Consider the following 12,638-nt stretch of genomic DNA (forward strand, 5'->3'; position numbering starts at 1 on the left):
GTTGGCCCATTACCCGTTGTTTATCAGTTATTACGGCCCATCCCTACCTTCCTGTTCGGCCCGCAGCACAGACGACGGCCATGGCTCCGCCTCCGGTGATCGACGGCGCCGGAGGAGAGGCCAGGCAGCTTGCTAAGCCACCCCCAACGCTGCCCGACGCCCGATGGAAACTTCCAGGTACGTTCACCAATCTCGTAAACACGTACACCGTTCCGTTACGACGTATTAGTCCCCAGTCTCCATGCACAAGACCTGCTCGACGATGGGCGCAAGGGCCGTATGCTGCCTCAAGTATCACATCATCTGAAGCTTTTAGCATCCTTCAGCTTTACTCATTTCATCGTGATGGATTTTTTGTTGTTGTTGCAAATAGCAATTGCTACTCCATGACTGCACTTGATGTGCAGTTACCTGCCCAACGGCCAAGGCTAGCTTTGTTTTGTGCAAACGATCTCTCACCTGTGAAATGAGAAAGCAAAGGCGCTCCCCAACTACTGCTTTGCATACTGTTATCATTATCTTGGTCCCCTTCTCTCGCATTATCGAAGCGAAAACCTCAGAACACCTATGTCCCGTCTTCAGTTCTCGGCATTCTACGACGAACTCACGAACATCTGAAGTAGGAATTCCAAATAGAGTGAATTATGCAACATGACATAATGTAATGAACGGGAGTAACTCATAAAGCTGAACCCTGCTGATCATATAAGCAGTAGCACATAGAGTCAAAGTATATTGCAATTTAAGTTGAAACGTGTGTTCAGACTTCAGACAAAGGGGGCAGAGGAACTTGAAATAAACCTGGTTGATTTAATGACTGCTCAATTGTTACTTACTCAGCAGTGGATGAAAATCTGCCTCCATGTTTCTTGTTTTATCATCTCGACTTTGAGGCGTCATTTATTTTTGTAACAAGATGTGGATTTGTGGCTGTATTTTAGTCTCAGAAATAACAACTTGACACAACCACTGGTTTATCCTTTAAACTAAGTAAAGAAGTTGCCAAGGATGTTTGCTTCTAACACTGAAAAGCCTTCTATCTACTGAGTTCCACTTGCGGCAGATATACATCTCTTCACCTCTAGTAGGCCGAGCATCCAACTTCCAGATCAAAACCAAAATTTAGTATCACTTAAAAAATGTACTAGTAGGTTTATCGTTTTTTTCCATGTTGTATTATTTCACTGTAAAATTATTTTCTGTGGGTCAAAATTCATGTACTGTTTATGCTCCCGATAAATTTCAGTACTACTGCAGAAACCATATGTCATATTCACTGACTATGAACGTGCAGCTTGAGTTGTAGACATTTTCAAGAGCAAAATTACTACATCATCACTCTGCTTGTTATAGTAATTCAATATCTGTATTATAAAACTGATTCGCACTAAGTTATTGTTACAAAAACTGTTTGAATCCTTCACGTAACTACCAAAACGATTGTCTTGTCATGCCTGGTTGAGATAGGCGAAGGCTACTGACTGAAGGTCCTCCATGTCATGGTATCCTTGCACAGAGCAAGAAGGATTGGTGCTGCTGTAGTCAGGCATGCATAAATCTGTCTCATACCCTTGCGCAGATTGGTCTGAGGTATAAGTGAAGTGCTCAGTTGAAGAGTATAACTGATCCTCGTTCTTTATTGAAGAATTACTTGGCATTGTTGGATGGAAAAGGAGTTGTTCTTCTTGCTGGTAGTGACTACATATGTTTCCACAGTTGTTCTTTTGATGTCTTGAGATCGAAGAATCATCTCGGTGCACCTGTGGTGACTGAGCTTTGAGAGACTCCAGTTGTGCTTGCAGATTGACCACCTGTCAAAATATATCAAGGAATGCGAATTGTCAGTCTTACCTTTTTTTTTGCAGTGTATGCTGTGAGTTATTTTTTACATGAACTATCTAAATGACTAATAAGGCTATGCATGATAACAGTATGATAGTTCATCTTACAATTTTGCACTCGATTCATTGTTGTGTATCAGGCACAATTTTCACACAACTTGTTCTTATGATCCTTCAAGGTTTAAACTAATTTACAATTAGTAGCTGAATTAACCTTAAATACTAATATAGAACCTGCTTACCTGCTGTTGCAGAGAAAATATATGCGCAACGCAGCCATATATTGGATCACAGAGCCTGGCCTGTGCCTCGTATGACATGGTGACTGCAGCCTCGCAGCGATCACTTGCAGGGAGATGTGTGAGGAGCTTTGAGGCATTGCTCGCCCCAAAGACCTTATGGATGGCAGCAAAGTGTGCAGCTCCTTGCTCATGGGAGAAGTATGGGGCGAAGACGCAACCATTGGCACACTTCCTGCGCAAGAACTTGCAGGCACCGCACGGTGAGCTAAGTCCTGTCATCCCTGGTTTGCTTGTTTTTGCTGGTGTTGGTCTTATTCGTACTCCCTGCTGCTTATGATATATGAATCATCAGTTGATCATTCTCTCCCATTTATATAGACAGCCCAACACTGTGATTGGCCTAGTCTGTCAAATAATTAATTCATCTTGGTTTCCCTAGTGGACTGCAAGTTCCATTATTTTAAGTTTGCTCTTTCTAGTCATTACTTGCTTGTTTTTCAACTCTATATACTTACACTAACGACATAAAATTTAATGGAACATTTGTTTTACTGATCGCTAAATGCATATGTAGTCCGCAGACGGTACTCTTCTTTAAGTGGCATGTTAAGCATGTGTTTCTACAAGTTCAGTCAGAGAAGAACACATATTTCAAAATAGATGGAATAAGAGAGATATTATGTTAGTAGGAGGGTGTCAAACAAAAATATTTGGTATAGAACTGTACTCATATCAAAGTGCGTGTTAGATTGTTTGGGCGTCTTGCCCTTAATGTTTGTCAGAGATATGCCACATGATTAGGTTCAGTAATCAGTTCCATCAATCTTATGTGCCACCTATGTGACTTAACAGGTCGATTCTGTGGATCTCTATTCTACTCTACTATGTTTCCTTGTGCCTAAAGCATACAGAAAAAGTTACTTTTGTGCCCTTGCAGGTGGAATTCTTTGTTCCGTTTCCATGGAATTATAGTAGTAACAGCAGTTACCTTATAGAGTGTTTTTCTCATCAAGGCTCCACTGATTTCGTGAACTGATCAGTCACTTCTCTTCTGGTTCTTTAGCATTTATGCATTCCTCCATCAATGCATAGTACTTCAATATTGGCAAATAACAACACTAAAATCTTTAATAAGCAGCATACCCACATTAAGTTTTTACTTTACAGATAATTATAAGTATACAAATTGAAAATAAGTAATCTGTAGTCACTACCTGCCAAACCAATGGTGTGTATTTGCTTTTAGTGTCTTTCTCTTCTTCCCAACTAAGTTTTGCTGTATACCAAGCAAATCACAATTAGTGGTGCTCTGCTCTTCCTAATGTCGATCTTTTCGCTGAGCTGGTTCTATTATTTTTCTTATTCCTAATATGTTGCAGTACTGGTTATTCGAGTTTAATTATACTTTTAGCTCATATTGATTAGCTTATCAATGAATGTTGAATTAAGTTTATTTTCTACCAAAAAGAGAGCATAATACTTGGTCTTTTTGATTCAATGATAACCAGAGTGAATGAAAACTTCTCTACATACTTGACAGCTGATGTACAGCTCATAAGTCAGTGTACTTTATTGGTAGTTGATTTGACACGTATTGTTGCTGGGTTGGTTGACAGGGTCCATAAGGGAAACATTATTTTGATTGGTCTGATTAAAGTTGGTCTTTCTAGGTATTTAAATTTTTACTCATTATCCTGTACTCACAGAACGCCCAGAAGTGCAAGACCCAAAAAATATGGCAATCTGCAACATGTACTATATAAAATTATTATCTGACGATATATTACTCAAAGCTTGGCAAAACAAAATGCTCTTAAACTCAACATTTAGCTTACATTGCTGCATAAATTACCTCACAACATGAAAAATCTCATCTGTTCTGTTTATTTTACCTTACCCCTTCTTTCTTTAAAGCACTGTTATGCCTTAAACTCAATACTTAATTTGTTTACCGGAAGATATTTGTCCAAATTTAAGATAGTGCCTCAACACGAAGTTTTTCATTCAAATGAAAAGAGTCAAAAGACCCAAAAATTCAAAATAGATATGCATACATATATGAGAAGAGTCAAAAGACCCACGTGCAACTCTTTTCCCTCAAAGCCCAAACTGTATGTTATTATGTGTGCATGCATCATCATGTTCTCTGGAGTTCAGAGAAGGGCAGGGAACCAAGTGAAGTGGTCAGTGAGTTGGGAACTTAAAAGTGGAACCGTTGGAAATCATTTATTATTTCTGGAGCTTTATGATTACATGCTGATCTGTTAGTACCATATGTGATTAGTTTAATAATTCATGATTACTACCATCATATGCATCATGTTTTCTCATAAGGTGGAGGCATTTGGGTCCTCCATGACTAACCATGTCCCTGTTGGTGTGTGAATTAGATGGGAGAGAATGCTTATGTGGGACATCATAAGTTCATAGCACGCGTTAGCAGTTAGAAACCACCTAATGACATTTACTATATTACGAAAAATTAGTCGATAGAAGGGTAACATACTAGCCTATCCCAACTTGCTTGGGACAAAAGACTCTGTTGTTGATGTTTGTAAAGGTAACAAGATGGTTGATTATGAGTTGTAATCTTCCACTCCGGCCCTACCAGTTAAGCTGAATGGCTTGAGTTGTATGTGTATTCTGCTGTAACTATAAGCTGATTGTTAACAGATATGGTTCCTCTTATCACGTTTTTCCATGGTGAGAAGAGAAATCGGCTATGCATTATCGAACTCACCAATCCAAAATTTCACATTACTTGTTACTCCCTGAGTCCCTGTCCCAAGATGTAAGACGTTTTGGCAAGCAAAAAATTTAGCTTGCCAAAACATCTTAAATTGTGAGACAGAGGGAGTGAAAATTACACATTGCCGCCATTGCTATGTGAAGAGTGAAATTTGCAATACAGATAGTCAGAATAATACCATAATAGAATAACGAGCTAACAATATCATCGAAATTTATTATTCTTGTCTGAATTGAAATGTGAACGTCAGGTGCCGCTCAATGCTCGTTTCACGGAATGTTGTTGGTGGTCAAATTTGTCACCATCCGAAGATGCACTATAGGACAAGAAAAAGAGAGAAATATTGTAAGCTAGAGTTAACTGTACGCACACACGAAATTAACTAGCAGTTGTGTAGCAGATGATTTGTACTTACTTGAAGACCGGTCAAGTGTCAAGATGATAGACAGATCACACCCACAGTGCACGTGTGTGCATGATTGCTATAGTCATTCATTCAGAAAGGACATCCGTTTGTCTTGCACTCTTCATTTGACTAACCACTTCATGACTAAGATGGGAGTAATCTGCAATTAGCCAGCCTAAATTTATGTTTAGCTGTAAGTATGTGCTTATATGAGTATCACTGGTCTTTGTTAAGACTGATGGCTGGTATGTCATGCTGATCATCTCCTTGTCCAAAATAAATTCCTCAACCTCTGCATGCAGGGCTCCACCTGAGGCACATCTTGCAGAAAACAAGTGTTCGTGCCTCAATCATCCTTGCCGAAAACCAGGAGGCAGTTCTTCTCCGGCTCCTCCATTCCTCTCGCTGGGTTCAAGCTATACGTATGTGCTAGTTGTTTCCAACCGTCCGATCACACATCTTGCTGTCCAGATCGATCTATGAGATCTGCATACTCTTGGCACCGACCTGTTATTACTGCTTCCTGGTCGCACACTCTTTACTCTTTGCTTGTTGCAGGGAACACCTCAGGGCCCCCTTGACTGCCATTGCCGGAGGAATGCAAGCCACAGCAAGGTCAGGTCGTTTTCGTCCCTCTAGCCGGTGCATTGCTGGTTTTTACACGGCTGTCTAATTGGCGCCATTACTGTAAACAGGTGAGCTAGTATTTACATTTTCAGCATAGGACAGAGACATGCTTGCTTGACTTACATGGAGGCATGAGCTTGAGGGGCTGATTTGATGCCTCCTTCCGAACCCCATGAGCTCGAGAGGCTGATTTGATGCCAAATATTATTTCATGTTGGTGATGGCGATGGAGCAACCTAGCTTGGATTCAAGTAGAGCTGAAGACCACGGCACATGCGGCATACAAAGAGCTCAAGTAAGCTACTTGCGTTGCATTGCCTGCATTAATCCATGCCGCAAGAGTGGGTAGGTCTCTTTGACTGGCCATACCATGTAAGCATCTTGTGGGCGTTTGCTTAGCGGCTCAAGCAACCCGGACGCATGCAATCTTGACTGGCCATATATGGGCTGTAGACACTAACTGCTTCTTGTCCCGCTGTGGATCAACAGCAGCAGCTCTGACCTCCCTAGCCTAGTCTATGTTGTCCGGTTGCTCGTAGTGTGATTATGTGACACTTGAAAGCTAATATATTTCTTATTTATCATCTGTTAAGTTGTGGGCAGTGTACACGTGGAGCTGGAGAACTGAAAGTGCTGTGCAAGAACCAATGCATGCTGCTTGCTGGAATCCCTGTGAAGTGCAGAACCGATACCCCTGATGATAATGGACAGCTTGTTTACTTCTTTTTTAACAGGGACAATAGTTGTTTACTGTCTTCGTTCTTCCTGTTATTTGAGGACCGTGTGCCTGCCTAGAAGAATTGTTAGGCAAGATATGACTGTTGGGTTCGTGTTAATTCTCGCCATTCTCGAATCAGTCAAACTGTTTGCTGAATGATGTTGCTTCCAGGTAACTGCAAACCGGGTTTTGCCGAATAGCTGTGCGCTCTCTCTCTCTAATGAACTGAATGACAGAAGATCTACTGTGTATTACTGCCATTTTGTGTTATCCTCTGAAAAAGGCAGCACAAGCGCACAAGGGAATAGTTCAAGAATCTATACGTAACATTAGTTCAGCCCATCAAACATTAGTTTATGTGGGCTCATTAATATATGATCTCAGTTGGCAAATCATGGAGAATGCTCCCTGGTGCGGGCAAACTCTATTTGCCGCCTAATGTGACCTGCGTTGAGCTCGGCTCATACGGCCGCTCGCGCTGGGCCAGCCCATTTAGCGTGGCAGTTGTTTCCAGCTTCTGTTTTTTCGTTGGTTTTTGTTTGTTTTTGGCTTAAAATGTTCATGATTTAAAAATACTCAGATTTTGAAATATTATGTTTTAAAAATATCAGATGGATAAATTATTCACACTTTAAAAATATTCATAAATTTAAAAATACCTATATTTAAAATAAGGCCCCGCTTGGTTTCCTATATTTTAGTCAAAATCAGGGGTAATTATTATGGACCTACCGAGTCCACACTAAAACCGGCTCCGTTCGGTATTAAAAATGGCATGACAAGAGGGTCCTAAGTTTTCTAAAAGAAGTTCCTTTTATTGTACATCATTTAAAAAAATACGGTAGGGAAAATCCCTAAAGCAATTTTAAAAAAATTATAAGAATCCAAATTTGCATCTTTGAGAACTTAAACCTAAGTGTCTGAGTTCATCTACTTACCAAACCAAATGAGCTAGACTCGCATCTTGTTATTGTGCCTCATTGGGAGCGGCCCATGAAGAGAGCACCGCACACAGGACGCTATCCCTCCCGCCTTGAGTGGTGAATAGTAGCATCCCAGCGTGCGTGATGTTGTGCACAAGTTTCACTTAAGAGTTCAATGTTGTGGGCTTGGCCCTCATCAACAACTTAAGAGTTCAATGTTGTGGGCTTGGCCCTCATCAACAACTTTGTTAGTTTTTGTTGCCGTTGTTGTTTTTCTTTTGTTTGATGAGGACTACTTGTTTTGACAAAGATTAGTTATTTCATCATTTTTTATTTTATTTCTTGTTACCCTTAGTTCTACTTTTTCGCATGTTTCTTTCCCATTTCTTTCTATTTTCTTCAATTTTTCTGTTTCATATGTTTCGTTCCATTTTTTGTATTTCCCTTTTCCTTTTCATTTTAAGTCAGATTCATATATTTGTCATGATTTTTATTTTCTTGTTCCATTTTTATATTAAAATGTATTCCTCTTATAGTAATGAAATATTTTACGAGCGCTAACTTTTTCCACATTTTAGCTGTGATTTGTTCCACAGTTGATGAAAGTCTTGTTTCTCTTGGTATAACACTGTTCCAGTCTAGCGCGAGAGCTATATGGATATGAATTTATTGAGCGTGCAAAGGTGGATGAACAAATTGGAGGGGTGGTTCCCTATCCTATGGATGGGGGTCTATCTATTATTCAGTACGACGATGATACAATTATTTTTATGGAACACGACTTAGATAAGCGAGAAACCTGAAATTAATCTTATCAACTTTCGAACAATTATCTGGGTTAAAGATAAACTTCGATAAGAGTGAACTATTTTGTTTTCGCGAGGCCCGGGACGACGCCGACGTATATGCCGAACTTTTTGGTTGTGGTTTAGGACAGTTTCCAATTAGCTACCTCGGTATCCCGATTCATTTCCGGAGACTTACTTTAGTCGAATGGAAACACGTCGAGGAGAGATTGCAAAAGCGTCTCAGCAGCTGGAAAGGAAAATTACTATCTCTGGGAGGGAGGTTGGTGCTCATAAATTCAGTCTTGACAAACATGGTAACGTATATGATCTCCTTCTTCCAGATTCCCAAAAGAGTCTTGCATCATCGTCATTATTTTCGATCAAGATTCTTTTGGCAAGAAGACAGTGAGAAAAAGAATTATCGTCTCACTAAATGGAGTGTGGTTTGTCGTCCCAAGGACCAAGGAGGGCTTGGTGTTCATGACCTAGCTTGAGGTCAAGAATAGAACACTGCTGGGTAAATGGCTGGCAAAACTTCTTACGGAGGATGGGGTTTGGCTAACTATTCTGCGAAGAAAATATATTGACTCAAAAGCGATATCTCAAGTTATTGGATATCTGGGGATTCTCACTTTTGGGCTGGCCTTATGGCAACAAAGAAATACTTCTTCTCATATGGTTGTTTCTCTCTCAAGGATGGATTAGAGATAAGATTATGGGAGGATAAATGGTTGGAAAATACCATACTTTGGAAACAGTATCTGGCTTTATACAATATTGTGCGTCATAAAGGAGATACCTTAGCTATGGTGATGGGTACCTCTCCACCTAGCGTGGCATTCAGACGAGATCTCATTGGGCCGAGGCTTGCATGTTGGGATGCATTGCTCCGGCGCTTGGCTTTTGTCCAGTTGTCGCAAGGCCCTAATGAGTTTCGATGGAAAATAAATGAGTATGGTCTATTTTCTGTGGATTCGATGTATAGAGCCTTGCTTCAACCAATTGAGCCTATAGTCAATAATAATATGATCTAGGAAATGAAGATACCGCTAAAAGACAAAAGTATTTGTGTGGTACTCTCGCAAAGGGGTCATTTTTACCAAAGACAACCTTGGTAATTGCAAATGGCACGGCAGTAAGAAGTGTGTTTTTTGTCATCAGGATGAGACAATTAAGCACCTCTTCTTTCATTTTCATTTTTCTAGATCTATATGGGCAATCATCCAAATAGGTTTTACCTTATATCTATCACGTAGTGTTACCAATATATTCGGTAATTGGCTTAATAGGGTGGATCATATGTTTAAAATGCTTATTAGGGTGAGAGCGCTTGACGTTATTTGGTAGCTATGGCTATATAGAAATGACAATGTGTTTAATGATAAAAATTCTACTCTTTTGCAGGTTATCTACCGATGCACATCTTTGCTTCGTTCATTGTCGTCTCTGCAACGTATGGACAACAAAGACCTGTTTATGGAGGTGTCTAAACTATTGGAGTATACGGCGAAAGATTATATTATCAACATGGGTAGCTGCATAGTCTTCGGATTGGACCACCTTCCCCTTAGGAATCGATGTATTGAGCCATGGCTTATGTATCGAGTCCCGTTTTATGTGCTCAACTTACAGTGTCCGTGCGGTTATGTGCATCGTTGTTATGCAGATGTTGAGTGTAATACTTAATACTTTTAAGTAATGAAATGTCCTTTATAAAAAAAAGCCATTGCCAGCCTTACCTCCGAGGCCAACACCTCTGACCTTTAAACTCTGAACTCATTTGCCAAATTCTCCTTTTTTTTTTTTGTTTTTCTCATTTTCTTTTGAGCTGGAAAGTGAAAACTGAATTCCCACAGCAGGAACGAAAGCCGGCGTTTGGTTTAGCCAAAGCACTCGAACTCATACGACCTTTGTCCCTTTTCATCTTGTTCTTTGAAAGATGAAGCCTTCATGCTCGTCTATGTGGTTTCCTTGTGCGTTTTGTTGGCGCTTCCTTGACTATTAGCCGATTATCATGTGTTTCCGCGGCCGTACCTCCTCCTACCTTCGCACCCAATCTTTATTTTTGGAATTCTCCTCAATTTATCGTCTCAAGGAATTACGGAGAAAGTTTGAGAATGGTGTTTTATCTTTAGGAGAGTGCAAAGGCTTTGAGCCATCTGTTTTATCTTTCAGATACATTTTTTTTTCCTTTTCGCGGGGTGTTTCAGATACAGTTAGTCGAGCCGGTACTAGAGTACACATGGACATGGTATGGTATTGGTATCTAGTCAATCAATAGGAAGACTGATTCCATTTACTTGCTCAGCATCACTGACTGAATATCAGTTCGTTCCGAGTAGAGTGGAAAACTGGCTAAGCGATCACGAAAACAGAGAAAAAATCATAGAGGGTACGTAATGTGCCAGCTGATTGAGTATATCATCTAGTCTAGGTTCAACCAGAGTTGATCTAAAAAAAAAAGGTTCAACCAGAGTAATGTACAGTTGGGTACGAGGCACAAATGTCAGATGGGCAAGATGGCGCTTCTGGAGCTCCGGCTGTGGCCGTGACCGAAGGAGAAGAAGGATCGCCGCAACCTCCCTGACGATTGCCGGCTGGCGGGGGCGCTGCTCTCCCCTAATTTGCTGCCGTCCTCCGAGAGAGCGGCGGAGTGGTGTGGCTGCCGCAGGGCCTTCTGCAGAGCGAGGTAGAGGTGCTTGTCGTTGCACGAGTCCATGGACATTGACCTTCTCATGGGCTGCTGCTGCACGGCGTCCCTCCTCGGGTCAATGCACTCGTCGCCCATGCTCATCCTGCTGGCTCTGCCTCTGCCGATGCGGCTGCCCCTGCCTGCCGGTGACGGCGAGGCGATATCGATCACCACGGCGTCGGCATTGGCGGTGGACGCGTCTGCCTGGAGGACGGCGACGACGTCGATGTGGTTGATTGTAATGTGGGGCTGCTGGCGGACGGGGTCGGAGACGGCGGCCCTGCAGAGCGGGCAGTTGGCGGCGCCCTGGAGCCAGGCGTCGATGCAGTCGATGTGGAAGGCGTGGAGGCAGGCCGGCAGCCGCCGGAGCCTCTCCCCGTCCTGGAACTCGCTCAAGCACACCGCGCACTCGCTCGCCACCTGCAGGGGCTGTGGGCAGGACGGCTGCTGCTGCTTGCGGTACCTGAGCGTGGGAATCCGCCGTATCGCCGCCTCCTCCATCCCGCGGCGCGGCGCGGGCTCCGGAGCGTAGACGACGTGGTGGTGGTGGTGCGTGGCGACGACGACGTCGTCGTGGATGTCGCGGCGCCAGGAGGCGAAGCCGCACCTGGTGAGGAAGAGGTAGTAGGAGAGGAGCAGGAGGGAGGTGGCGAGGATGCCGACGACGGAGACGGAGAGGATGACGAAGCTGTTGCCCGGGAACTGAGGTGTGCCCGGGGCACCCATCGAGCTCTCACTCACTCAGAGCGAGTGGTGTTGCAGCTTCAGATCGAGCAATGCGGGTCTTTGACGTACGATCGAGTGCCTGTGAACGGGGTTGAAGACGACTAGACTAGAAGAGAGAGTCTCCATATATATCCCGCTCCATTGACGAGTGCCGGGGAAGGAATCCGGTGTGGCAACGAGCTCGTGCCAGTCAGCGACAAGGCACTGCGCGGAGCTGGCAGTTTCCGTGTTGCTTTGACCTTTTTTCTGGCGACCAACTGAAGAAGGTGGGAAGGGAGACTTGCTGGAACACTCACACACACAGACCTCTGAGCTACTGAAGGCCATTGCCGCATGGGTATTTGGGTGGGAAACGAAACCAGTTGGGATGGATTGGTCAACACTGATTAAACAGCTGAAAAGTTGATAGTACTAGCTACTTAGCTAGCACAACGCGCGTCCGAGTCAAGAGAAGGAGCGTGGAAGCGAAGGAACAGACACCGCGCGCGCCACCAACCGCAGCACGCAGCGATCGCATTTCGCTCGCGGGCCATCATCATCGCCGACCGTTTCGGGTGGAGTCTGGCAGATGGGCCCGTCGGACCATTACTACATGATACAGCGTGTCTTTGCCGGTGCTCGGCTGGTCAACGGAGCCACACTCAGACTCAACTATCCCAATTCCCAACCCACCACCAAACCCTAGCGTGGCTTCACGTGGATAAGCTAGGGGTCGGTCGGAACACGGCGGCCATGCATGGTCGGATTTCACGGTCTAATTTGAGGCAGATCCATCATACTGACACATCCACGATCCACATGCTGCTGCATACATACACAACGATCACTCGACCGAACACAGCCCAAAGGAATCTAAAGGTATAATTGTTGCACCCCCATGGGGATCTCACATCGATTTGCGATTCTTGACCGTCGGATCTTCACAT

General features: G+C 43.2%; 2 protein-coding genes across 3 annotated transcripts; one reads left to right on the forward strand and one right to left on the reverse strand.

The window, feature by feature from the left end:
- Positions 1 to 47: 47 nt before the first annotated feature.
- On the forward strand, positions 48 to 6,739 carry LOC139833188 (uncharacterized). 2 transcript variants are annotated; one of them, XR_011748462.1, is made up of 5 exons: positions 48 to 177; positions 2,096 to 2,343; positions 5,541 to 5,660; positions 5,797 to 6,160; positions 6,459 to 6,739. XR_011748462.1 is itself a non-coding variant. In XM_071823383.1 (4 exons), exons 1-4 carry the CDS (start codon positions 164 to 166, stop codon positions 5,817 to 5,819), a joined length of 405 nt encoding a protein of 134 aa, XP_071679484.1. In that variant the 5' UTR covers positions 48 to 163; the 3' UTR covers positions 5,820 to 6,739. The 2 variants fall into 2 exon arrangements, 1 of the variants encoding a protein (XP_071679484.1); XM_071823383.1 differs by having other exon boundaries at positions 5,797 to 6,739.
- Positions 6,740 to 10,572: 3,833 nt separating this feature from the next.
- Positions 10,573 to 11,981, reverse strand: LOC127323937 (RING-H2 finger protein ATL1). Its single transcript, XM_051352046.2, has one exon. The coding sequence runs from the start codon at positions 11,710 to 11,712 to the stop codon at positions 10,801 to 10,803; it is 912 nt and encodes a 303-aa protein (XP_051208006.1). The 5' UTR covers positions 11,713 to 11,981; the 3' UTR covers positions 10,573 to 10,800.
- Positions 11,982 to 12,638: the final 657 nt, after the last annotated feature.

The sequence above is a fragment of the Lolium perenne genome, chromosome 7 (genome assembly GCF_019359855.2).
Source record: "Lolium perenne isolate Kyuss_39 chromosome 7, Kyuss_2.0, whole genome shotgun sequence".
Classification (NCBI taxonomy): domain Eukaryota; kingdom Viridiplantae; phylum Streptophyta; class Magnoliopsida; order Poales; family Poaceae; genus Lolium; species Lolium perenne.